At 50.1% G+C, this 27,904-nt stretch overlaps 1 protein-coding gene across 1 annotated transcript in view; it reads right to left on the bottom strand.

The window, feature by feature from the left end:
• Positions 1 to 3,721: 3,721 nt before the first annotated feature.
• Positions 3,722 to 27,904, bottom strand: part of SPSB4 (splA/ryanodine receptor domain and SOCS box containing 4) — an 81,950-nt gene continuing 57,767 nt past the window's right edge. Inside the window, exon 3 of the mRNA XM_066350398.1 lies at positions 3,722 to 5,134. Within this exon, the coding sequence (XP_066206495.1) occupies positions 5,007 to 5,134 (128 nt within the window). The 3' untranslated portion in view covers positions 3,722 to 5,006. The remainder of the gene's footprint in view (positions 5,135 to 27,904) is intronic.

The following is a 27,904-nucleotide window of genomic DNA, read 5'->3' as shown; positions in this document are numbered from 1 at the left end:
AGAGGGCCGACTTGAATTGGTCTGGGGAAGGGCCCGGGCACTGGGAGGTTTTACAGATTTCCTGAAGGGTTTTGTTTTTTTTTTTGTATTTTTCTGAAGCTGGAAACGGGGAGAGACAGTCAGACAGACTCCCGCATGCGCCCGACTGGGATCCACCCGGCACGCCCACCAGGGGGCGACGCTCTGCCCACCAGGGGGCGATGCTCTGCCCCTCCAGGGCGTCGCTCTGTTGCAACCAGAGCCACTCCAGCGCCTGGGGCAGAGGCCAAGGAGCCATCCCCAGCACCCGGGCCATCTTTGCTCCAATGGAGCCTCGGCTGCAGGAGGGGAAGAGAGAGACAGAGAGGAAAGCGCGGCGGAGGGGTGGAGAAGCAAATGGGCGCTTCTCCTGTGTGCCCTGGCCGGGAATCGAACCCGGGTCCTCTGCACGCTAGGCCGACTGAAGGGGTTTTAATGTGCAACTAGGCTGGTCTAACCACATCCTCCAGCTCATCAAAAAGAAGGCCCAAGAAGTCCTGTCCGTGTCTCCTAGGAGTTCAGAGTCTAACCAGAGACACGGACATTATCTCTGCTGTCTTGACAGAGATCCTGGGTGACTGTGAACACCTCAGTGGCTGAGGCTGTGAGATATTTCAGTCAAGTCCAGAACTAGCAGACTGCCCGCTGAACCCTGCCTTGATTGGTGTGTGTGTGTTTATGTTTATTTATTCCCCTCTGATGTGTGTTATTGTTAGAGTCCAGAGAGCCCGATTCAGAAGCCTTGACCCAGGCCCAGGCAGTTAAAGCCCATGAAAGAGGAGGGCCGTGAGATGTCTTGATGTGCCGTGGAAGGGGTGGACCTGGGGCTGGATCACAGGACAATGGCCTCTATTCAAGGGGCCAGGCCCATTCAAGTTGGCCAACATCACCATGAAGGAATGTGGGCCTGGTCTCACCACAACTCTGTCTTTCAAGACCAGCCAGAAATCTGGATTTTCTGTTAAAGTACTTGATTTTTCTGAGTTTTATTAAAACACACACACATCATGTGGAACAAGAACACATCAGTGGGATGCAGACCCCGGAACTAGAGGGAAGAGCAGGCAAACTCTGTTTTGGATGGTAAGTAGAGATTTCCACTCTTGGGCAGGGACTGGAAGAGTAAGCAATGCCGCGCGGCCTCCTGTCCCTTGGCCAAGGCACACGCGGCTCCTGCGAGAGGCCACAGCTGCGAGTGTGTCCTGGGGAGCGGGCACAGCTGCCCTGGCACAAACCAATCGCCAGGAAACTGTGTTACTTGCTACCGGCTGCCACTTTGGCTGTAACATCGAGAGGTGATGAAGTCTCCATTTCTTAATGAAAGGTGGCCCCCAAAGAAGCCAGTTGCTTGCACAAGTGATGGCGGAGGAAAGCAAGGGACAGGGAGATGGCCTTTTCCTGAAAGCGGAGACGTGGGTAAAGCGTGAAACAGGGACCTCAGCGGGGCTCGGGCCTGTGGGAAACCATGCCCACCACGTGCTCTCCTCACAGATAATTAAAAAGTGATTAGTGGACTGTTTCAGCAAGTACCTTCATCAGAAACGGGTCATGGAGGTCAAACCTCAGAGAACATGCCAAGGATGGGAGGGCTGGGGCAGGGTTATGATGGGCACTGGTCATGGGGCTCCCAGACGTCCACCAGGGAAAGGCATTCGGTAGTGTGTGTGTGTGTGTGTGTGTGTGTGTGTGTGTGTGTGTGAGAGAGAGAGAGAGAGAGAGAGAGAGAGAGAGAAAGAGAGAGAGAAGTGTATGTGTGTGTACAGGCAGGGGTACTAATACACGAGGAACCCTGGAGATACAGCACATATACACCGGGAAGCTGAACTAGAGCCTGGAGCAGATGGCAGTGCAGTGGCTCCTGACCTCAGGTCAGCTCACTGGGACTCAGAAGCTCTTTCTTTGAGGATGGAACAGGAAACCCCCTGCTCCCCCCAGAGATCCCACACCTGCTGCCTTCTATGTATTTTTCAGAACTCAGCATTCCCGAGGCCTTCCTTGATCACTCTCAGGAATGAGGTCCCCCAGAGGCCTCGTGGCTAGGTTCTTGGCTCTAGCAAGATGCCTGCTGAACCCTCCCTTGATTGGTGTGTGTGTTTATTTATTACCCTCTAATATGTGTTATTTAACTTCCCTTGCAAGTGCCATGGGCATCCCATCTACGAGGAGGTGCTTTCACTTCTCTACCGCGCAGGCCTTTGTTGAACCCACGTGTCTGGTCAAGGCTCTGTGGAAAGAAGCGGGCCCAGACCCTACCTTCCCAGGTTCACAGTCCACTGGGCAGATAAGACCACAGGGCAGAGAAGGCTCTAGCCCAAGTGCTTGGGTGAGGCTCCTGGGTACCAGGAGAGGCACCCTCAGGCTGAGAGGCAAAGAGCTGACTCTCAGAGCAGGTAGAGATTGGTGGGTGTTTAAGGAGGGCTTCCTGGAGGAAGGTTAATCTAAGCCGATCCAGGAGAGGGTGAAGTGAGGATGAGACGGGCATTGCTTGAGTGAAAGAAATTGTGTATACGAAGCATGGAAGCTGAGCTGAGACGGCTGCATCCAAGCTGGAAAGCTGGTGCTGAGACTGGGACCCTAGAGGCAGGAGAGAAAGAGTCCTCCGTCACTAGCCCGTGATCAGTCCCCACAGTGTTCACAGGAGGACATGACTTACCCAAAGTCACAGTGTGTGAGTGATAACACTAGGACTCACATCCAGGGCTCCTGCCCCCTAAGCCAGAGGCGGAGCCCCTGCAGGAAGCTGCTTCCCACAACCTAAATGAGGGAAACCTGCTAGCCGCAGCCCAGCCTCCAGCCCCAGGTCAGTGGTGGAAGAACAGTACGTGTTGCTACCTGTATGGCTGAGTGGATGTTGTCCAGTCCCGACACAACCACCACCCTGAACTGGCTCCTAACCTGCTTCCAGCCCTCAGCCTGGCTAAGCCACACACACTAACGCTTTAGCAATTTGCATTGCTCCTTGGTGTGACAACAAGCACTTCCAAAGTCATATCCAGCCTCACCATAAGGGTCTACTTTGAAATGGTTGTTCTAGAGCAGGGGTCCCCAAACTAGGGCCCACGGGCCACATGCGGCCCCCTGAGGCCATTTATCCGGCCCCCACTGCACTTCTGGAAGGGGCATCTCTTTCATTGGTGGTCAGTGAGAGCATAGTTCCCATTGAAATACTGGTCAGTTTGTTGATTTAAATTTACTTGTTCTTTATTTTAAATGTTATATTTGTTCCCATTTTGTTTTTTTACTTTAAAATAAGATATGTGCAGTGTGCATAGGGATTTGTTCATAGTTTTTTTATAGTCCGGCCCTCCAATGGTCTGAGGGACAGTGAACTGGCCCCCTGTGTAAAAAGTTTGGGGACCCCTGTTCTAGAGAGTTCACCCTACTTGCCCCTGTGTCACCTGCAGAGCCTCCCTTTGGACATCACAGCCCTGGTATCAGGCGTTTGAGCTGTTTTCCCACGACCACAGCCAGCTTGGATGGGCCCAGAGTCCAGGCACATATGCTCTTCCCGAGCAGGCCTTTGTAAAACAGCTAGAGTTTGGGCTCCAGTGGGGACAGGAAGACAGAAGAGATGAGAAGTGTCTAGAGAAGGAATCACATTCCTGCCTCTGACTACGTGGGGACAGACCAGCCAGGCTGACTGAAGGAGCCCCCCTGGCCCCTCCCCTAAGGAGCATTTAATAAACAGAGAGGGACTGAACAACACACTTTATTAGAAACGCTCTTCATTCACCAAATTCACATTAAAGTGGGGGGAGGCAGTGCCATCTGGGGCTCTGGGATTCCACTGCTGTGACAAATTCCAGTTAAAAATGAGTCTGGGCAGAGAGCATCAGAAACACACGACAGATGCCCAACAGAGGTGGTGGCAGCAGCAGGGAGAGGACCAGGCTCGGAGTGGGCAGGGAAGGCGCCTCCCACATCCACCCTTCCTGTGACAAGGATGCCCTCTCTGGCCCCAAGCTGATAAATAAACAGCACATCACACACACACATCTGAAACAGAAACAAACTCGTACAAGTCTCCTAAAGTGAAAAAATAATTCACTCAAATAAAGCTTTGTGGCAACCAGGCTGCCTCCTGAGTGGACGGCTGCCCAGAAATCATCCGCACCCCCGGAAGGCTCCTCCAGCCACCCACTAGGGTGCGCAATGCCCACATCTCCCCATTAGCACCTTTGGACTAAGTACTGCCCTCACTCACCACACTTCATTTTAAAATGCAACTGCTACTTAAAATAATAATAATAATAAAAAACACTCTCTGTCCCTGGGGTGAACTAGTGAGACTCAGCTTCCCTGAATAGAGGTGCCCGGGGCAAACAGGGGACAGTGTCAGCGGTGGGGAAGGAGGCGTGTGACAGGGGAAGTAAACGACTTTCAAAGAGGTAAGCTGGAAGGCAGCTCAACACTGCTCTGTCCACTTGCCGGTTCTGCCAGTGGGCATCCCTCTCAAAGGGGCAAAGTCCTAAAGTATCTCGACATCCGACATCCGCTGCCCTGACAAAGGGTGGGTGCCCAGAGGGGACCACAGCAAGCTGTTCTCATCATTCATTATTCAGAGGCAATTTTCTTCCCCGCCTGGCAGATGTTCCCGTGGCCCCATCTGCGCCAGACACACAATAGAAAGTCTCCTGTCCCAATGTTTTATTCATTCTCTTGAATATGGTAACAGATTCTCTGATCAATACCGGTGGCTGCTGCGTCCTGGTTGGCAGGCAGGACCTCCTTCCCGCAGAGGTCCTGGGTTCTTTATGGTTTTCCAGGTGTCAGGACTTGGGAGAGCTGCTTCTAAAGCAGCCAGTTCTGTTGGCAACAGACATTCATTTTTAAAGTTGGGAACACGCCTTGGTCCTTCAAAGAATTAAAAGTTGTGGGGGACCGGGAAGAGGAAAAAGACCCCTTTCTGAATGTTCTGTGTGGCCATGAAATGAAAGGCCGGGCCAGCAGAATTGCCCATTGCTGCCCACCAGCGCCCCCAACCGGGCTTACTGGTACTGCAGATAGTTTTTGAGAGACTGAGGCAGAGGCAGGGAGCCGATGTCCTGCAGGCGCTGGCGGCCCAAGGCCAAGCGAATAGATCTCCGGCACAGGTCCATCAGTGGCAGGGGCTCGGCTGCAAAAAGAGGGAAGCAGGTTAGAGTCTCGCCATGCTTTCCCCACACCTTCTCCCCACCCATCTGCCCGGTGCACACGGCCAGCCCACCAGATCCTCTGAGCTGCCTTTCAGGGCCCAGGGCTCCTCCTCTGAGAAGCCTACTCAGGTTATCTTAGCTGAAGGCTTAGAGCAGTGTTCCTCAGACTGTGGGCTGCAACTGAGTAGACTTTTAAAATAGTGAAATCAATGCAGGGGGTGACCAGCAATTAATAAATAAATAAATAAATAAATAAATAAATAAGGCCCTGGCCAGTTGGCTCAGCAGTAGAGCGTGGGCCCAGCATGTGGAAGTTCCTGGTTCGACTCCTGGTCAAAGCACACAGGAGAAGCAACCATCTGGTTCTCCTCCCTCCCCATCTTCCTTCTTTCTCTTTCTCTTTCTCTCTTCCCCTCCTGCAGCCATGGCTCAAATGGTTTGAGCAATTTGGCCCTGGGCGCTGAGGATGACTCCATTCCTCACCTCAGGCCCTAAATAGTGCTATTGCTGAGCAATAAAGCAACATCCCAGATGGGCAGAGCATCCCTGGGTAGGGGGCTTGCTGGGTAGATCTCAGTCAGGGCACATGCAGGAGTCTGTCTCTCTGCCTCTCCACTTCTCACTTAATTAAAAAAAGAAAGAAAGAAAAAGAAAAGACTGAAAATAAAGAGTAATGCCCTTAGCAAGGGTAAGTACATATTTTCCCATGAAAGTTTTGTCTCTGATGTAGGTGTCTAGTGTGTCTCAATGAAAAAATACTGCTCTCTCACTATAGGTCTTGATAGAAATGAAAATACCTGATGTAGGGGAATATAAAGGGGGCTTCTTCCTAGAAACAGGTTAGGATGGGGAGGCTGTTTTAAATATCGTTGAACCCTCTATAGCCTCCTTTGATGGTCAGCAGAGAGCTGCATTTTTTCTAATACTCAGCTCTGGAAAAACATTAATAAATTAACATTCACAGAACCTCTGGATATAGGATTGAACCTAACAAAGTTCATTGCAGACACACTTATTAAGCTCTATTTTCTTCCAGGCCCTCTGACTGGACCCAGGGTACAGAGATAACTAAGCCAAGGCCAGGTGCATCCCTGGAAGTGGAGAAAGGCAAGTGGTCTGGGAATTTAAACAGCTAATTAGAATAGAGGGTAGTATATGTTATGTAGTAATTTGTAAATGTACAAGGACAGGCACCCAGCAGTTCCTGTATGGAAAGGCCATTTGAAAGCTTCAAAGAGGGCCCTGACCCATTGGCTCAGTGGTAAAGTGTTGGCCTGGTAAGGAGAAGTCCCGGGTTCAATTCCCAGTCAGGGCACACAGAAGAAGCGACCATCTGCTTCTCCCTTCCTCCTCCTCCCCTCCTCCCCTCCCCTCCCCCCCTCTTCCCCTCCTCCTCTTCTCTCTCTCTCTCTCTCTCTCTCTCTCTTCCCCCTCCCCTGGCCATGGCTGTAAGTTTTGAGTAAAGTTGGCCCCGGGTGCTGAGGATGGCTCCATGGCCTCACTTCAGGCACTAAAATAGTTCATTTGCCAAGCAATGGAGCAGCAGCCCAGACAGCAGAACACCCTCTGATAGGGGGCTTGTGGGTGGATCCCAGTTGGGGTGCATGCGGAGTTTGTCTCTTTAAAAAAAAGCTTTGAAGAGAGGACACTAATGGGGTTTTAAAGCGTGAATATGAGTTTTATGTGATGTGAGTTGGGAATGGTTTTTGAGGAAGACAGAACAGGCCCAGGCATAGAGGTATAAAACAGACTGAGGTCTGGAGGGAGAGTAAGGGCGGGTCAGCAGGATCAGGACGAAGATGACTGCGGTTACATGTTGCCTCGTACAGCTCGCACAGGCCCAGTCTCCTCAGGCCTACAGGGACACGCTGGAGGCCTAAGGCTGCGTCCCAACACTTGTGTGTGTGTGTGGCAACAGAACAAGTGATATTTAAAAAGCTTTCTATAATGTGCTAAGATGTAATAAAACTCTAAGTGATAAGTACTAACACAGAGTTGTGATAGGAATAATATTACAAGGGATAGGATGGTAGTCAAGAATGTGTTTTATCGGCATTTTCATTCACTGGTGGTGTGAGGTTAAATAAGAAGAGACATTAAAATTAAAGCAGGATTTAGCGGTGCACCGGAAGCCATGCACAAGTGTATCCAGCTCTCCTTCACCTGAGGCTCGTCCACACGGCAGTGTAGCTGCACGGAGTGTCAGTGGTTGTAAACACTTTCACCTCTGTATCCTCTTTCAGTCCTCATACAAACCCTTGCAGTTGGCCAGGGAAACCTGGGCATCCTCTCTTTTTAGGCCCAGGAAGAAGATCACTCATCCCCAGTCACATGGTCATATGGCCACTGGGCCTAGGCTAGTACTTGACACCCTCCTCAAGGCACGCCTCCGTCTCCTGTACCCAACTCCCTGCCCTCCATTTGACTCTGACCCAAGCTCGGCACTACCCCCCATCATGCCTCTGCAAATCCTTGTCCTCTCCCACCCAACTCAAATCCTCCCATCTTTGACCCTGCTGGAAGCCGAGCTCCCTGCTACAAGTTTTCGTGATCTCTATTTAGTTCCTATAGCACTAGTGCTCACCGCTGTACCTGTACCGCTGCATGTTGGGGAGACAGAAACCAATGTTCCTTATTTAATGAGCGACTCTTAGTTACCTACCATGTAAAATGAAGGATGAAAGAATTGTAGCTACTCTTTATTGAAGGCTTATTATGTGGCAAAGCTCTTTATTTGTATCAACTCATGTGAATGCAGATAACAAACTACCTCTTGGGGTAGGAATTATTATTATTATTATTATCCTCATTTTAAGGAGGAGGAAACTAAAACATGGAGAGGGTAAATCACTTGCGCAAGGACATACAGCTGGTAAGTGGCAGAGCCAGGAGTTAAACCTAGGCAGCTGAAAGCTGGAACCTGTCTCAGATCTAAACCACATTTACTGAGCATCTTTCTGTCCCCAAGCTCTGCGAGGCTTGTCTCATTTAGATATGATCAGGCCTCTTTAGTCCACACACAGGCTCTTATTCTGTTTCTCACCACTTTCCAGCTCACCACTCCCCTCTGCTGCCATGAGTCTGCACCCACCTCAGCGGGCCGCCCTGAAATGAGAGGCCTTTCTGCTCCACACGCACCCATTTCACCGTGGACACACACGGTCACAATCCCACCCTCACGTTCTCTGGGCCGCGCCAGACCCTACTTCCTCTGGCACAGACGGCTGGGATCTCTGGGTCTTTGGAGGCCCCTATTTTCAGCTCCAGCTCTGCCACCTGTAAGTTTGTGCCTTTGTGAAGGTTACTCTGAGCCCTTGTTTCCTCATCTGTAAAACGGAGCAACAATTTGCAGGTCTGTGGAAAGGATTAAAGAAAATAACAGGTGACAGTGCCTTGCCTGGGACACAATATAGCGGGAGCTCAGGAAACTTGGTCCCTGTTCACACACTGCCCTGAGTACCATCGAGACCGGAAGTGCCCTCTTCCTCCATTCAGACAAACACAGCAAGGATCTTCAGTTTTACTCATTTAACAATGAAATTAGTTACAAGGAGACTGTGAACTTCCTAAAGGTCATGACCCGACTCATCTGTCTTAGGCCCCACAGTCCTCAGTCTGAACCGGTTACTGGGGGATGACCCAGTGATCATCTATTAAATGAATGAACGGACTTGCTGCTTCAGGGCATCTCTTCTATAGCTGTTGGAAGCTATTGAAATAAATTGCTCTCAATGAGTAGAGATCTTGGCATGGGGGTTGGTAGTGTCAGCTGCGTCCCTGGGCCCCTCGAAGTCACATGTGTCACCATCCTACCTTGATCCCTGCATTTATATTTTGAAAAAAAAAAAAAAAGATCAACATTTTAAGGTCAGGAGGTGAAATTCTTCTGCAACAGTTCTAGATGATGGTCAACAGATGGGAGGAAGGTTTGAGTGACAGACCTGAAATCTCGGAAGAGCTCGGGAGTACTCTTAACAGGATAGGATTTGGCTGGCAGACAAGCAGTTCTTTCTCTGATGAGAGACCAGGCTTGCACTTTTTATCAGGAAAATACTGAGCTGTTAAAGTTTGCTAATCATTGTCAAAGCTTATGAGCTTTCATAATAACTAACACTCTAGATACATACTAGGTCCTCAATGCCCCAAAGCAGAGCCTTGTCAGCAAACCCAGCTCCATGTGTGTTCCCTGCCTAATAAGGAGTTGAACAGAGGAGAGAGCACCTTTTATATTCACTTCCTCTGCAGTCACTGAAATCAATCCACAGCCCAAATTCCAGAGGAAGAGAGAAAAGAGGGTCTGGAGTTCAGAGCACATCTTTAGATCTCTGATGTGAAATATCAGCCATCTCTCCTATTTCTGGTGACCACACGGCAATCCCATAGCGCACAGAGAAAGTCCTTGAAGCTGGGCAACTTCCGGAGCTCTGAGGATGCCCAGTGGTGGCTGGGGCCATCCCTTCAACTCCTCCTGAAATATCAGCCATCTCTCCTATTTCTGGTGACCGCATGGCAATCCCATAGTACACAGAGAAAGTCCTTGAAGCTGGGCAACTTCCAGAGCTCTGAGGATGCCCAGTGGTGGCTGGGGCCACCCCTTCAACTCCTCCTCACCCGCCTTCACTTTGGAACTTCTTAGAACCATCAAATGTCAAGGTTTAGAAATAATCACCCAGGTGGGAAGAGAAACAGAATTTTCTAGCACAGGACCCACTCTCAGAAATGTCTTCTGATGAAAGATAAAATTAAAAGGAATGTTGTTTGCAAAAGTGAATATCCAAATGGCCAATAAATACATAAAAATGTGCTCAACTTCCTGAATCATCAAAGATGTAGAAATCAACACTATAATGAAAACAAGACAATAGAAAATGTTGGTGAAGATGTGTAGCAACTGGGACTCTCATAATGCTGCAGGCTGGCCGGTCAATCGGAATGCCCACTTGGGAAGACTGGAGGCATCTCCGAAAGCTGAGCCTATGGCTGGCAGCTTCACTCCTGGGCATACACATGTTCACCAAAATGCATGTATATGAATGCTCATGGAGGCACTCAACTGCAAACAACAATTTTACTATCCACTGACAGTGGGATGTTTGATATACTATGCATCTTCACAGAGGCAAATACTAATCTGCCATGAAAAAGAAGAAACCATAAATACAAGCAAAAACATGGATGAGTAACTCAAATATCATTTTGCATGAAAGAATAGCACATTTTGTGTGACTTCATCTGTACTGAGTTCAAACACACAGGGGGTGAAGTTAGGGCAGAGGTGGCAGTGGGGGAACAGTGATGAGAAGGGGGTACGGGGGCGCTCCCAGGGGACTGGTGATGTTCTGCTCCTTGATTTGATTTCTGGCTCTACCAGTGTGTTCGGTTTGTGAAAGTCATCAAGCTTACTCACCTGACATCTGTACGTTTTCCGCATACATACAAAAAACAAATTTACATTAAAAATAATTAGCGACTGAGTCAGGAGTGCTCCGTTCAGCTCCCTGCTGGGTGGGCACAGATACAACATGAGTCAGTGGGGGCAAAACTGGGGGGGAGACTGGCTTGGAATCCCAGCTCCTGCTCCCCTCCCCCAACCAGTGGGCCTTCTCATCTGTGAAGTGAGGACAGCAACACCTCCACCACGCACTGTGATGGTGGTATGACACAGCACGCCCCTTTCCTTACAGGCATCCTCTTATTTCAGGCCATCAGTCCAAGAGGTACTGTTAAAAATAGTAATAATTTACTTATTGTGGTTCTAAACATGCCACAGCACGTCATCCCAATTGTCAACAACGCTATGCCGTGGACGAAGATTTACTGGAGCCAGGGCTGGAAGCCTGGTTCTGTGCTAAAAATATTACAAGGCAATCACTCCCAAAGTTCCCCAGTGACCCGTATTTTCCATGATCCTCCATCACAGACCCTCTGCACAATCCCGAGTACGCCACAGAGCTCCCAGGATTCTACTTTGCCGTCAGTAAAACGGGGGGGTTAGCTATCTGGTTACAGTGGTCTAGGTCTGTGACGTCAGTGAGCAGAGATCTTGGCTTGGGGGTTGGTAGTGTCAGCTGCGTCCCTGGGCCCCTCGAAGTCACATGTGTCACCATCCTACCTTGATCCCTGCATTTATATTTTGGAAAAAAAAAAAAAAAAGATCAACATTTTAAGGTCAGGAGGTGAAATTCTTCTGCAACAGTTCTAGATGATGGTGAACAGAGGAGGAAGGTTTGAGTGACAGACCTGAAATCTGAACTTAGGTAGACCTGGGCACTGTCTTTTGTTTTCAGGAAAAGAGATGAGAAGACACACATATGGGCAAGAACATACACACTCAGGTGTCAGGCACAGGGCTAGTCATCCACCCACAGCCTACGGCTCTGGTGTCCCAGGACAGAACTGCCTGCACGCTGCTGGCCCCCTCCTCGGGGGGGGGGGGGGCTGCTTCAGCTGGAACATCGATCCGTGTCCTGCCTGCCAGGAGCCTGCCTCCTCTTTCAGGACCCAAATCAAGTGGTGCCTCTCGCCCAGTGACTTGGCTCCTCTGCCCTCTGGGTATGCACCTGACAGATGTCAATACATTTATTTAATTATGCAAATGGGTGGATGTGTCATTACCTGCTCACTTCTAAAATAGAGCATCCCTGTACCTGTTGGCCCTTCGTGGCCAACACAGACCTCAGCTCACATCTAGAGAGTATTTGGAATCTGGGGTTTTCTCCCAGCAAGCTTCACCACTTCCCCAGCAAAAAAGGTGGTGATGGCAGCTGGGACACGAGCAGCATAAACTCTCTGCCAACAAGAGTCATGGGCACAGATGGTACCCAGAGCCCATGTCTTTGAATGGTCGGTGTTGAGGCTCAGTGGAGAATCTGAATGCAGCATGGGGAGCCCTCCACCACTGCAGAGGTGGCCACGGCGGTACTCGGGAACAGGAGGACAATGAGGTGCCAGAGGGTCTGGCTGCCCACCAGCTCCTTGACCCAGTGCCCAACAGGAAAATGCGTCCAGTAAAATATTCTCACCCATAGATCTCATGGTACTTCCAGAAAAAGGAAAGTTACAGTGCTGCAGATCGAACAGTAGCTATATTTTCAGCTGTTCAGAGGCTCTGAAAGAAGAGCGTCTATCCATCCAGTTGGAAAGTTACTCACGGAGATACTCCAGCAAAATAAAAAAGGAACCCAGAAAAGGGGGAGAGGACATGAAAGTCAGAAGTGAAGGAAGGCAGAATGAATGATAGTAAGGTCCATTAGGCCTTGATGCTTGGACAAGCGTCCTTGCTGTGGCCTTCACCTCTCTAAAGTACCCACCCCCTCTCTCTCTCTCTCTCTCACACACACACACACACACACACACACACACACACACACACACACACACAATGCTCTGTGTCTCTTTACCTCTGACCCCAGCCCTCAGTTTCCCACTACTCTAATCTTCCATTGTGCCCATTGGGATGGCTGCTCCACATACAGAAAACTGTACCTCAATTTCTCTGAGAGCTCCCCCACCTCCCACCTTACAGAACCGCAGTCTCCCCCAGACACCACTGCCTTCCCACCTTCTCTGGGCTGTGTGTGCTCCCAGGGCTGGGCTCCCTAGCTTGTGGCACATGCCAGGTGGGCTTTCTGAGGGAAGCGGGGCAGGATTCCCTGCTCCCTTTTGCTACACACAAAGAACCTCCATCCGTTTGTGAGAAATCCTAGCTCGCTCAGTCCTCTCCCCTCCCTGTTGCTCTTACCTACTGCTCTCTGGTTTGTCGGCACTCTTACCTGGCTTTCTGGTCCCCTCTCCACCCAAACCTGCTCTGTCCCCCAAGACAGAATCTTCCACAGGCACATCCTTCTCATCACTCAGGTTCCTTGGTTTCAGACTCCTGTCTCCTCTTCAGGGACACTCTCCTCCACCAAGTGACCCACACCCTGGGCCACACCATGGGCGCCAACATCACCCCCAAATGCCCATTCTAGTACCTTAGTCTCTGACCACCAGGTCAGCCACCCCCTACTGTGATCATATTTCCCCTCATAGAAACCTCTAGACTTCAGAGTCCTCTCTTTTTGCTCAGCCCATCAGCATTCCTTTTTGTCACCTTCCCTCTTCACCCAGCTGAATGATTCATTCTTCCCAGGGACAAAGGGCACGGGGGCAGGCAGGCACCACAGCGTGGCCAGTGAGTGGCTAGGGCGCAGGTGGGGACCAGACAGTAAAGTGGGACCAGCAGCCTCCTGAGTTCAGTTAGCTCTGCTCAGTGCCATTTCGGGGCCTCCTCCCCTGGACCAGCCATCCAGCTGAGTGAGTGGCCGAGAGGAGCTGGCAGCCCCAGGCTTTGGCCAGCCTTGGCCACCAGCTGGCAGTGTGGCCTTCCTTCCTTCTCAAGGCCCCAGAGCCTATCAGCATGGCAAGAGGCTTAGCAGGAAGGTTCAGGTCCTTTCCACCAGCTGGTGCTTGGCGGGACAAAACTCACACTGAATCCTAGCAGGGGCAGGACTTTGACTAGACCCAGTCAGATTAGGTTAAAATGCCCATGAAAGAGTACATGGCAAGGCTAGTGAGGTCTCTGAGATACACGTTAGGCAAGCCTTGGAAACCCAGGACTGTGGCTCCCAAGTTTGTGGCACAGGCCAGATAGGGTTCCTGGAGGAGGTGGTGCTGAGTCAGGCCCAAGGGGCTGGTTGGCTATAACCTGGCTGCTCAGAGGCCATACTCAGCTTTACCAAGTGAGGCTAATTTTTGCCACAGGCTCACATCAGCATTGTCAAAAGAACAAGGGACCTGAATCCCTCATCAGAGGGCTTTCTGCCCATGGGCATTCTCTGCCCCACTGGCCAAGCTCTCATCAGGGCTGGAGCTGCCTGTTGGCTCACTGCTCCTGTACCCTGGTCTTGCCAAAGCCAGGTGGGTGTGACCTACTGCCCTCCAAACTGCAAGAAGGAATGAATGGTTCCAGGCAAGCCCTGGGGACTCAGCACTCCCTGTGGATCTGTGGCCTCAGACCCTGTTGGGCCTACTGGACCTCTGAGCAGATGCCATCTGGTGAAACCTCCATGTGTTTGGGTTGGGGAGGAGTGGAGAGATAGGGGAAAAGGTCTTGCCCAGCCTCTGAGAGCCCAGGCTGGGGTGTGTGGAGCTGTACTGGAGATGAATCCTAGCTCAGCTGCCACCAAGGCCAAGGCCGGTGTCTTTCAGCAGCAAGCTTAAGCTACCTTTCACTGGCCCAGTCCACACATGAGGAAATCAAAGCGTGCTGAGCATCACTGTTTTGACTGGAGCCTCCTCAGGTAGGGTTTGGAGGGACACCAGAATTCCAATGTCAGTTTTTGGACTCTGAGGATCGAGTCCTGCCCACTTGGTGCTCGTCACATACGCATATATTTATCACACTTCTATTTCCCAACTTGGTCTGTAGGACCTGAGCAGGGAGCTGGGCACAGAGCCTCCGGGGCTACAGACAGGACAAGGAGACCAACTAAAGGATGGAACACCAAGGGGTCTGGGTTTAAGAGGGGCTGTAAGGGGAGCTGTGAGAGCCAGGAAGAGGGGGCCCCAACCCGGCCTGCGGGTGCCCAGAGCAGCTTCCTGGAGAAAGCTGCCGCTGAGAGATGTTTTGGAGAATGAATAAGACTTCATTCTACTGAGGTACGGTAAGAAGAATGCTTACTGGCCCAAAAGGCATATCTTTAAGATGTGTTCAAAGAATCTTTCTTGTGTAACATGGGACAAGTTCTTAGTTTTCTCAGATGACACTTTGAGGAAACAACAATCGTTGGGGAAAATCTAGTCTGCTTAAAAAAAAAAAAAAGTCAGTGATCTCATCTCCCTGGAAACCAAGGCTGTACTAGGTACCTTAGCCAAGTGCTGTGTGGGTGCACTCCAGGGCTGAGTTCACACCATGCAACAATCTGTGCATCCTTGAGGTCCTGTGCATCACTCTTCAAATGAAAGTACTTCTAAAGAAGTACATCTGCCTTTCCACTTGCATATCCTTGAATTCTGATCGGAATGATCAGTATTGGTATTCCTGAAGCCCACGACAGTTTTGTTCTGGAGGGAAGCTAAACTGACTCTATATACCTCAGTGTGTACTCAGTGCTTACTATTACCCAAGTGAGGGATGGTGTCACAGCAGCCTGCACCCTGGCTCCAGCCTGGGGCCCTAGTGAGCTAGCTATCAAAGTGTGGTCTGTGGACCAAGAGCTTCAGCTTGGCCTAGGAGCCAGATGGAAATGCAGGCTCTTGGGCCCCACCCAGACTGACAGCATCAGAACCAGCATTTTCCTTCTCCTTTTTCTTAACCAGATGGTGCCCAAGGTCCCTTCAGTCTAGTGCCATTAAGGGAGACGGGTCCAGTCCCTGGCCAGTCCCTGCTCCAGAGCCCATGTTCATGGCAGAGTGGACAGGGGCCAGGTGACTCATCCCATAAGGGCAGTCTTTCTTTCAGTGTCCAGATCTTCCGCAGATTCCGGGAAGAGGTCCCCTTCCCGGAACCTGGACACCCTGGACCCTGGACCTGTGTAGCCAGATTGGAGCGTGGCTAATAACTGAGCCTGTCTCTGCTCTTTACAAGCCTCTCCCTTGAGTGGAGCCTCTCCTCTTCCTCCAGATCCTGGTTATAGAAGATGGGTGAGGTCACCTTAAGGAGGTCTGGGGCCCTAATGAGAGCTTCTAAAGTAGAATCAGCATTTTAACGAGATCCCCAGTGATCCCAATACCATTCTGCAGACCTGCTCTGTGGGGTGCTCATACACCCCGACACCCTGCAGCGACACCAGGTGCTTCCGGCTCCTCCTCACCACTGTGCTTCTCCAATGGGCTCCCTTTCCTGGGACCGTGTCCCAGGTTCCTAAACCTGGTCCTTCAAACACACTCATTGTGCTCCACCTTTGTCCTCCAAAGCTGCCACACCCTTAGGCCCCTCCGTGTCCACCTCCTGAACATCTGCCGTGTCCTGACTCTCTATCTTCACACTAAGCTGTCTGATCACCTCCTGACTCCACCAGGAAAAGCAGCCTCCTGGGGGTTGCCGCGCCTCCCCCTCCCGGTCCAGCACAGCTCACACCCACTGCCAGGGGAGCCTCCTCCTGCCGTCAGAGGCCTCTGAGTGGGTCTCATCCCTATGGTGATGGAGGAGGCTATGGAACAACCCATCTGGAAGTATCCCGTCGTGCTGTCAGACAGCACCGTCTAATTTTCGGGTCAGGAAATTAGGCTGGGTGCTATGGAATCCTTGCCAGTTGTTGGTGTTGTCTTTGCCCCTGTAGACTTCAGGCTCCCACAGGCTGGCACTGGCTTTGTCCTGGAGGGCCAGCCCTTACTTACGGCTCTACTATGGACATCATGGGCGCTTGGTCAGGGCGAACAAGCAGCCAGGGTCTCGGAGAGGGGCGGCAGCTCCATCGAGCCTTCCACTCTACAAAGGCAACTGCAGCTAAAGAACCCCTCAGCAAGGTCCTGGCAGCCAGAGGGAATGAGACACACACTGCGCCAGCTCCTCAGTCCGGTGGGAGAGTGCTCCTGGCTCAGCTGAAAAATTTCCCAGAAAATCTGACTGTTCTCAGTTTGGAGCCCAGCCCGGAGAGCTGCACAGCGGCTGGGGACCCTGCGCTTGAAGAGGTCAGCCCCCGTCACACAGGGAGAACCTCATGGAGGGGCGTCCAGCTGGCAGGCACCCTCCTTCCCAACGTCCCTGGAGGCTTTCTCAGCTACTGCCGCCGTGGGCACGACCTGGCTACCCGCACAGATACTGAAGGACACTCATGGACCTGGGGAACAGGATGGAGCACTACAATCTTTCAGAGACAGGTGACGCTCCTCCCACCCAGGGCAGGGTCCGGCCCTCACAGAGGGGCCCTGTTCCTCCTGTGCATCTGCTCCTACAGAAGAATGAGGAAAGTGGGGTGGCAGGACCTGCCCACCAGACAGCAAGGCTTAGTTAAAGCCACAGCAATGAACAGTGTGCTGTTGGCACAGGAATAGACACACTAGACCATTCTAGAACAACTAAACAGGGCATTGTTTAGACACACATCTATATGTGGAAATTCTATAAAGAAAAAAACAAAGGAAAGGTAAACACAAAATTCAGGAATGCTTGTCTTGAGGCAGAGGGTGGGGGTTGGCAGGGATGAGCCAGGGAGCGGCACAGAGATGCCTGATTGCCTGTGTCTGTCCTTGGGGTAGGTGGAGGAGTCATGGTGGCATTAAATTATAAAGAAGGAAACACATAAATAAGCAGATTAGAATGAATGGGGCTACGCACGGAACCAACGGTGAGAGTGTATTACAACTAAGGGTTATGTTTAGTCCAATTCTATGTATCAGAGGCTCAGTTAAAAAGAGAGGGAGAGAGAAGGAGTGAGAAAGTTATGAGTTGATCTCAATGTGGCTCAAATAAGAGCTCGGCCAGAAGATGAATTAAATTCTCATTAATAACTAGTAATGTTGGCCCTGGCCGGTTGGCTCAGTGGTAGAGCGTTGGCCTGGCGTGCAGGAGTCCTGGGTTCGATTCCCGGCCAGGGCACACAGGAGAAGCGCCCATCTGCTCCACCCCTCCCCCTCTCCTTCCTCTCTGTCTCTCTCTTCCCCTCCCGCAGCCGAGGCTCCACTGGAGCAAAGATGGCCCGGGCGCTGGGGATGGCTCCTCAGCCTCTGCCCCAGGTGCTAGAGTGGCTCTGGTCGCAACAGAGCGACGCCCGGAGGGGCAGAGCATCGCCCCCTGGTGGGCAGAGCGTCGCCCCCTGGTGGGCGTGCCGGGTGGATCCCGGTCGGGCGCATGCGGAAGTCTGTCTGTCTCTCCCTGTTTCCGGCTTCAGAAAAAAAAAACAAAAAACTAGTAATGGAGTCACTCTTGCCTGAGAGCTTAGCACTGCTCAGGAAATAGCATTGCTGGGCAGGAGAAGCTGTTGGCCTGGAGTGATAAGCCCTGGCGTCGAGTTCGCGTCTTACCCGGCAGGCTGCGTCCTCGGTAGAGTGGGACAACATATGCTGCACAGGGAATGCATGAGGATGAGACGAAGGGCAGAGGCTAGGTACCCAGCGTGGGCCCTGGCACAGGTGGGCAGTCAATACATGAAAACTTGTTTCAGAGTAGCTAGTCCTTTAGGACAAAGTGAAAGCAAAGGCAGCTGGTGCAGAGCTGAGGAGAGGACACCCAGGTGGGACGACTCTATGTTGATAACCACAGATAACTCCAACCAGATGTCTGAGCAGGGCAGGGAGGCCAGTGTGTCAGGAAGCCGGGGTCGAAATCCGGTTCTGTGGGGTCCCAGCTCCGGCCCTGTCCATCAACCTTTACTACTTCTCAGGATATTCCTTCCACTCTTTTCATCAGAGGAGCATGAGGAAACCCATATGTGTTGATACATTTTTGAAGTCTACCTTGGTGTTCTTACGGGGCTCTTTGGCTGGATTTTCGGCAATAGTAACAAGGTAAAATGTGAATAGTCACAGCAAGGACTCATGCAGCACATCCTCTGTCATGAGACGTTCTAAGCACTTAATATGTCTTACTGTATTTCTCACTACGATCCAAGGAGGTAGCTACTAACATAAACGTCCATTTAAGAGGAAACGGGGCCTGACCAGGAGGTGGTACAGTGGATAGAGCATAAGACCGGGATGCAGAGGACCCAGGTTCAAAACCCCAAGGTCACTGGCTTGAGCACAGGATCGCTGGTTTGAGAATGGGATCATAGACATGACCCCATGGTCGCTGGCTTGAGCCCAAGGTTGCTGGCTTGAGCACGGGGTCACTTGCTCTGGTGGAGCCCCCCGGTCAAGGCACTTTTGAGAAAGCAATTAATGAACAACTAAGGTACCTCAATGAAGAATTGATGCTTCTCATCTTTCTCCCTTCCTGTCTGTCTGTCCCTCTCTCTTTCTCTTTCTCTGTCACCAAAAAAAAAAAAAAAAAAAAAAAAAAGAGAGAGAGAGAGAGAAAATGGGCACAGAGAAGTTAAATAACTACAGCCAAAGCCAAGTAGTAAACATGAAATAGGAACTTGGGCAGTATGGTTTAGGATGTGCTGTCTGTTGCCGAACTTTCCTGGGGAGGTGGGGTGACAGTCACTGCAAAGGAAACCTTTTCTAGACCTACTGATTCTGTCACTCAGTCCCAGTGTCCCCTGTCCCTGCCCCCTCAGCCCTGTGCCATGTGCTGGTGCTAGTTCATCTCTGTTCACTGGAGGTCCCAGAATGAACTGGAGGTGGGTCTCTGACCCAACAAAGCCCTGCCAGGGGCTCCCAGGTAAGCTGTGAGGTGGCCCAGATGAAGGACCTTGCCTAGAAGGGGACAGTTACTACTGGGTCATCCAATCCACCTGGTCCTGCCTGGGATTTGGCCTGAAGAATGTGGAGAAAAAGAAGCAAATGCAGTCTGCATGAGGGGGTCTTCACCGCGCCCCCAGGCCCAACCACCAGAACCACCGCCACTGGCCCGTTGCTGAAGCAGCCCGGGGCTGGCATTCGCGCCATCAGGGCTCTGGCACAGCTGACTCCTGTTTCCTAGCAAACAGCCAAGGTCAGGCACACATCCTTCCACTTGGGAAACACCACCACTTTAGCTTCTTGCTAAACAGCATAAGCCCCTAGGGTTTAATATGAAGACTTTCTAATGGATTTATTGTGTTTACTTGACCTTTCTAAGTGTGAGCTCAGAAACAGGCCCAGAGGAGGATGGCGGAACCTTGTTTTTCTTAAGCTAAGCAAAACTGATGAGTAAACTGAATTCTTGGATGGAATTTGCCTGGTTTTCTCACCATAGTAGCTTTAGTTAAAAAGATTCAATTAGGCTCAAGACGACCTTCATATTTATGGGACAGCTGTGGAGGAGGAAAACTGCCTACTAAGAAGTGGTATGTGAAGAGGTCTGCAAATACATGTTTTCGGCGTGGGAAGAGCCATGCTACAGAGTAACAGCCAGCAAAGTTGGGAACTACTGCTCTATTTCGACTTCTAGTTTCAAGACAAATGATTTCTTGTTTTAAGAAACTTTTTAAAAAGTTAATGATCAGTGCATGAATGAAAATCATTTCTAGTAAGCACTAATGGATCTGGATTTTAGATCAGTGGCTGCAAACTCCAATGCCTATGGGCCAGGTACATCAAGCAACTAGCAAGGAGCAGGTGTAAGCAGTGGGCAAGGGAGGAGGGCGGGGCCTGTGGACACCGCAGGACACACGGGAGGGGCTGTCACTTGGCTCCAGCCTCAGCTCCAAGCTGGAATGTGGACCCAGTGGTACAGATTTCCTGCTCTTTCAAAAAAAAAAAAAAAAAAAGGCCAGGAATCAAGATTTTTATGTGATATTAGGGTTATTTTAATTTAGTGTGGCCAAACAAAAATATTTCCAGGCCCAGACACAGCCTTGGGCTGACACTGTCACTTTTCTTGTGGAGTGAAGCTTGTCTACCACCTTTATGCCGAATCAGTACCTGCCACCTGGCCTAGAGGCTGGCCGTCCTCAGGAACTGCCTGAAATTGGAACCAGCCACAAAGACTCAACTCCTCTGGATGCAGGCAGCTGCTCCCCATTCTTCCGGGCCGTGGCCAACGCTAGCTATCATATCCATAACTACGTGTGAAAAACAGAACTCCATGACAACCCACTTTCTCTCTCTGAGGTCTCAGGGTGGATTCTGAGCCTCCAGATTGGGAAGAACTCATACTCTATTGCTTTTCAACTTAATGTGGGCGAACAACAACTTATGTTTACAAAACATGTTGTCTTTTCCAAAGACCTTCACAAACATCCTATTGCAGTGAGAGAATCATTCCAAAAATACACTCAGGGGTGTATGAGGCCCTCACAAACCTCTGCTTAATGGGGTAGAATACTTAGGAAGCAGAGAGAGCTGCTGATTTCAATTAGGTGCAACCGGAGGCATTACATTTTTTTGTGTGTTGGATTCAGCTCTGGTGGCACTCGCCCAAGCCCACGCCTCTTTCCTGCCTCCTCAGTCCGATCTGGGGATCTCAAATAACCACTTAGTACGTGCCAGCCCCTGTGTTCAGAATTTCTGACACATCATCTCCCTTAATCCTCACTACACCCCCACGAGAGAGGTGCTACAGAGCCACGATCCCTTATCCAAAGCTCCGGGGCCAGACGGTTTTGGAATTCAGAGTTCTAGAGCTCAGTAACTCGGCTGCATACACAATATATATGTCATAACATCCCAGTGGTCTGGGGCAGCGCCTGCAATCAAACGCATTAATATTTCTCGGTGAAACCTATGAATATTCACACGGCGTGAAACAAGGGATGACTATAAATTGCCTCACACCAGCTTAGGGCGAGTCTGGTTGCCAAATGAGTTTGGCTCAAATTTAGGAATAAAGTTTTGGTGTCCAGAACACAGTCCTACACTAGACTCTTCACTTGACAGATAAATGAGGCCCTGACAGGTTAAGTGACTTGTCTAGCTAGAGTAATACTAGAGATGGAATCAAGCCAGAAGTCTGTCTTCAGAGCCCACATCTATAACCGCTCTGCTACATGGCGAAAGAGCACAGATTTCCGGGGGAAACAGCTGAATGTTCTACTCCCTGCACTGCCACTTTGGAGCTGTGGGATCTGGGCAAACTTCACACGGGAGGCCTGCAGCTTCTGTGGAGATCGTCAGAACTCTTCTCAAATACCCCAGCTCTCACCCGCCCCACACAGTGTCACTTGAAGTTAGGCGTGGCCATGAGACTTGCTTTGGCCAATGAAATGTCAGTGGAAGTGCCATGTGTCACTTAAGCTGGAAGTTTTAAGCGCCAGTATGTGCATTACTGCCTTTTCCATTAGTGACTATTAGGGACTGCTCCTTCCGCCCTGGACCTGAACTGAGGACACAAATCTTGCACAATAGAGCCTTCAGCTGACCAGCAATAGGCATACAGCAAGGGCAAAAACAAACGTTTGTTTGTTTGAAGTTAGTGCCATCTGGGGCCTGTCTGTTACTGCAGCAAAACCTGGCCTATACTGACTGACACAGGTTCTTTCCCTATAAAATAAGTCGTGAGAAGACTGAATGAAGTGGCACGTGTGAAGCTCCAGCACAGTGTCTGGCAACGAACATTAGTTAATTCCCTCTCCCATCCTCAGCTAGAATTAGATGGCTGTAAGGAATGGGAGTAATAGTTAAGTTGCTCTGTTTCAACCAGTAAAACTGCTCATTGCAGTCGTAGTGGAAATGATTGTCTAAGCTTCCACAAAAGTGTGGATGTTTACCTATACATTCAGTTATTCATGTCCCGCATCTCACTCTGCTTTTGATAAAGAGGCTGGGGAGAAGGGGTGGGAGCCTGGGGACAGGATCCCAGACCCGAGGACTCCAGGTTTCTGATAAAATTGATAGCATCCACGAAATATCCCCAAAGGCGGGACTGCAAAAGGCCCACTTTGTCAGGAAGAGATCAGGAGAGCCAGGCAGCCTGCCGACAGCTGCTGAGCACAGAGCAGGCGCCGTTTACCTGGAGGGGCTGCCAGGCAGGGGCTGCTCCGGCAGACAGATGGAGGGAGTGAGGCTTTGGGGAGGAGATTCTAGGAGATGAAAATGTTCAGTTACCACAGAACTTGCATTAAGACTCCATTAACCAATGCTGATTAGGGAGCTATAAATAGCACCTGGGCTCTCACAGGCCATAAAACACAATTCCCCGCACCATTCCCAGCCTACAGCCTGCCCTGCTTAGTTGGGGCTCCAAATAAAATGCCAGGAAGTCCTCTTTGTGACCAGCTTCTGGGACAGGGATGGGACCAAGGCTGGACACAAGGGCAAAGGTGGGGAGGAGGGAGCTGAGGAAGAGGAGAGAGAAAGGGGAAAGGGGAGAGATCATTGATAAAAGTTACTGTGGAAGTCTAGAATCACATCAAGAGTCTGGTGGCTATACTAGCAGATTGCAGCCTGTACTGACTGCAAAAAAATGGCAACCTCACCTATCTCCTACATGAACCAATGGCTGACAAATGAGGGTCACTGAGGCCAGGAAGTGGATCTGGCTGGCCTTGGTTAGAGATGAGAGGCAGAACACTTGAGTTTGAGTCCTGGTTCAGTCACTGAACAGTTAGGAGACTTTGGTGGGCTTCCCACCTTCTCTGGGACCTCTGGTCTTTTCCACTGTAAAAGGAGGGGCCAAATGGGAAGGTCTTTAAGCTCTTGATGCACAGCTGGGGTTCTACAGTTAAACTCCTACCACTGTCAAGAAGAATGGAGAAAGCCACCACATGCCGAGTCACTTCTAAGGCACATAAAGTGAGCAAAGCAAGGCTCATGGCAGGATGTGAGGGGAATGCTGCTGTTGGTGTGTTTGCAGAAAATACTGAAGAAAACACAAGAATCTGCCCCTGGCTGGTTGGCTCAGTGGAGGAGTGTTGGCCCAATGTGCGTTAGTCCCGGGTTCGATTCCCTGTCAGGGTACACAAGAGGAGCAACCGTCTGCTTCTCCACCCCTCTCCTTCCCCCTTTTCTTTCTCTTATCCCGCAGACAAGGCTCAAATGGTTTGAGTGAGTTGGCCCTGGACGCTGAGGATGGCTCCATGGCCTTGCCTCAGGTGCTAAAATAGCTCTGTTGCTGAGCAATTTTAGCAAAGATGGGCAAAGCATTGCCCGGTAGGGGATGGATCCTGGTTGGGGCGCATGCAGGAGTCTGTCTCACTGCCTCCCCGACTCTCACTTAAAACAAACAAACAAAAACACAAGAATCTGACAGCATCTGTCCTCTCTGGGGAGGGTGGCTGGGAACAGGGGTGAAAAGGAGACTTGTCACTGTCATGTTTTAATTTAGCCTTTTGCATATATTTAATATCAGTGAAATCTAGATTTAAAAAATACTGGACTTCAAAAGGCCCAAGTTTTAATGAATTAATAAATGACCCACTAGACCAGTGGAGTCAGGACTTTCTGCCTCATGTACTCCTTGAACTTCTGTCTCTTGAGACTGGTTATGCATTTTAAAGCCTCTGTGCCTTTGCGCATACTATACCCAGCCCTAAAACGCCTTTCTCAACCTTTTCTATCTAGTAATATCTTTAAATCTCATCTCTAATATCCTTCCTTCTGGGAACACTTCCCTAATGCCACGGCTGCCCCAAACACCTGTTACTCTCTCCACTGCACTCCAACCTCACTCTCTATGGCCCTTTACTAGTGCTTATTTCACTGAGTGGTCATTATTTGTGTCGCTACCCCAGTAAACTAAGAGCAATTTGAGGTAGGGCCCAGGTGTGACTCTAGGTGTCTGCCAAGTCCGAGCACACAGTGCTGCTCAGCACAACACTCTGCATCCCAGAGGGATCTCACACACAGAGCATCCAATTCAGAGTAATCCTTTGTGGCTCACCCACTGAAAATCACATCTCTGCTTTCATTTGAATATGCTGGGAAAATCAAATTTCTTTTAAAAATGTATTCATTGATTTGAGAGGAAGGGAGGGAGGGAAGGAGGGAGGGAGGAGAGAGAAAGACAGACAGAAACATCAATCTCTTCCTGCATGTGCCCTGACTGGGGATTAAACCTGCAATCTTTGTGTATCAGGATGAGGCTCTAACTAACAGAGCTATCTGGCCACGGCATGGGAAAATTAATTTTTAACTTTAGCCTGAGCTAAATACTATTCAGGAGGGCCACATCCACCCAGAAGCACATGTGGTGAGGGGCCTGCTCTACTGCTCTGCCCGACTTCAGATAATTGATTTTATGGATTATTCCCCACAAAGGAATTCTCTGGGCCTTCACCTCAGCTGCCTTCCTGCCTGACAGCTTGGGAATCCCACGGTAATGAGGCACTCTCAGGAATGAGCTGCCACGCAGGAGGTCTCAGCTTTGCAATTTAACTGGCTGTGTAACCTCAGCAAAACCCAGACTTTCGCTGGTCCTCATCCACAGCATCCTCCAGTTCCCTGGGGGAATGTGTTTGTTTGTTCCAGATACTGCCTCATTTCAGCTCCAGGGGTGGAGCCTGTGACGGGGCTGAGCCAATCAGCACATTTCAACCTAGTGGCCACAGTGATTGGTTCAGGGGTGGGTATGTGACCCAGGCAGAGCCAATCAGAATGCATTCTAAGACACCTGCTAGATGAGGATGATACAAGCATGCTGGCTCTTATTGGATAAGAAGCCCTAGGTTTCCCCACAGTCATTTTGGGACCTGAGGTGAAAGAAGAACCCATGGGTCCCCATCCAAAATGTGTGTGTCAGAGGGTCTTACATGTGGTGCTTTGTGGGGTGGGAGATCTAGGAATCAGTGTGGAATGAGTCTTTACTTAGATTTGTCATTTCATGTAGGTTGAGAGTATGGGAATCTAAAGCCCCATAAGATACCCCTTAGGCCTCACTAGACACAAAGGAAAAAATATGTTGAGAAATATAAAGACAGAACCCAGATCTTGGCAATAGTGTTTGAATCCTGGATATAGGTGAGTCTGAAGCCAGATGTATCTCAAAACTAGTTAGTGATAAAAGCACATACATTCCCTTTACTAGGAAGTTTGGGTAAGATTTCCTGTTTCTTCCGAGAGAACACAAGTAATAAACCACCCCCACAGTGCTAGGATGTCTCTAGACCCTGAACTTGAATTCTTGAAGTATGGTCAGAAGTAATTTCTGATGGAGACACCCTAGTGTGTGGAAGTCCAATGCAATCTAAGAGTGACAACAGAGTCAAGGAATGTCCAGGTTAGAAGAGATCTCCAGAAATACCAGTCTATGAAGGTGCAACACAAGCACTCACTCAGAGCTGAAGTGCCTGGCTCAATGGCAACGTCGCCAGCCTAGGACAGAGTACAGACTAGAGCCCCTGGATTCTCCTTTCCAACATGGAGTCCCTTCAAGAGGTCCACCGCCGTTGTCTGGCTAAATCTTAGCATTTCTCTTTTTAAATCTCTCTCCCTTGCTATGCAGCAGTTCTGCCACCAGGTGGCAATGTGGAGTCACCACATGCGGTGTTGAATTGAGGTTAAGTGGCCATGGTGGATTCACTTTTAAGAAAAATGTATCTTTATTCATCTCAAAAGATAATTAACATATAAAACTATGATTAATTTAAAACTAACTTTGAAGATAGATCAAAGAATTATAATCGGGGTTATATACACTGTCACTTTCCTGATTATTTGCCTCATTCTAACCCTGCCTATGAGGGAATGGAGAGAAGCCAGGCTTCAAAGTCACACTGGCTTGCCTGCCTGCCTTTGAAATGCAGCCCTGCCAGCTGTATGTCTTTGGCAAGTTACTTCTCTGTGAGCTCAACTTGTCCACCTGCACCAATGGGTTCACGGTTACTTTGTATAGGGCTGTGGAAGCAGAATGTCACGGTTGCATCTTCGGGGGCTAGCATATAGTGGGTGTTCGATGCATCTCCTGTAAAGAAATGAATGTGGTACCTAGCAAAACGCTTGGTGTAGTAATAGCAAGTACTCAATAAATGACACTTGTTACTAGAGGCAAAAGGGAATCAGGTCTACAATGGAATTATAGGCAATGGGCAGTAAGAAAGGTTTTGTAGAAAATGTGGGGACTCACTGGAGGCCAGAAATCAGTGTGTCCATGGCTGCCCATGTGCTGACCACATAAGGCTGATGCTTTTCAGCCTCAGTGTCCAACATCCCCTCTCCACCACACACAACGGCACTGAAACCCTTCTAGAATTCTCTCTGCCTTGTAAGTTCTGCAGGAGAATTCATTCCCCTTCTCCTTTCTCTGTAAGCTCCCTAGGCTCAACCGTGAATAGGAGGCTAACCGGTCCCTGAATGCATGGTGAAGATTCTCCAGGAACTGGGTCTCCCCACTTAACACTGTTTCATGGGCTGGCTTTCCAGGCTCAGCGCCTCATTCTCTACAGCTGTGGAACCTGCCCCTGGTGTGGATGGTGCCCATATCCCCTCCAGAGGTGAGATCCTGGGAATACCCCTCCCCCTTGGAATGACAGGCCTTCCCAAGGGTATAGAATTCCTTTCACTTCAAACCTCTTCAACTCTAACGGAACAAATTATGTGATGCTTTATTTTTCCCAGCTTGAATGGGGAGAGCTAGCACCTCATAAAGTGACAGGGAAAATATTTGGCTGGTTTCATACACAGGGCCCACAAAGGCTCATTTGTGATGGCCAATCCTGCCCAGATCTGGGCAGCGAGATCTGCAGACACCAGTGCCCGCCTAACATGGGCCAGCTGTGCGCAGCCCATGAGGCCTGGAAGCCTCCCACCAGGCCATCTCCTCCCACACATTTCCAGAACCCAAGCTATCAAAAACAGCACCCATCATTGGCCCTAAAGAGGGGATTCTTGTGGACATGCCTGGGAGGCCCTCAAAGACTCTTCTGTGCCTGGTCGGCTGCAGCCACCCAGGAGATGTCTGTAAACATATCTGGGTCATAGTCTGGCCCCAGAAGGCTCCCCTCAAGGAATCCACCCACAAACTTCCTTCCTGCCAGACACAAGAGCATTGCAGCCTCCTTCCCTTTGCTCCTGCTGTTCCCCTGCCTGGAACACCACTCTGTGTCTTCTCCATCGAGCCCATTCCTAACCCTTCCCAGCCTGGCACAAGGTCCTCCTTGGCTCAATGCATCCATAATTCTGCACCTACAAGGACCTCACCTTTCCATGAGCTGGCAGCATTCACAGCCTGCTCCCCTCAATAGATAATCACACCCTTCTTGGGGGTGCCTTTTTAATTTAATGCTGAAATTATTTATTTCTTATATCTCACTTACTTGAAACTTCAGGAAAGAGCTTTGTCAACATCAGTAAATTTTTCTGATAAATTACAT

Source organism: Saccopteryx leptura, chromosome 10 (genome assembly GCF_036850995.1).
Source record: "Saccopteryx leptura isolate mSacLep1 chromosome 10, mSacLep1_pri_phased_curated, whole genome shotgun sequence".
In the NCBI taxonomy this organism is placed as follows: Eukaryota; Metazoa; Chordata; class Mammalia; order Chiroptera; family Emballonuridae; genus Saccopteryx; species Saccopteryx leptura.
This window is presented reverse-complemented; position numbering and strand designations above follow the sequence as displayed.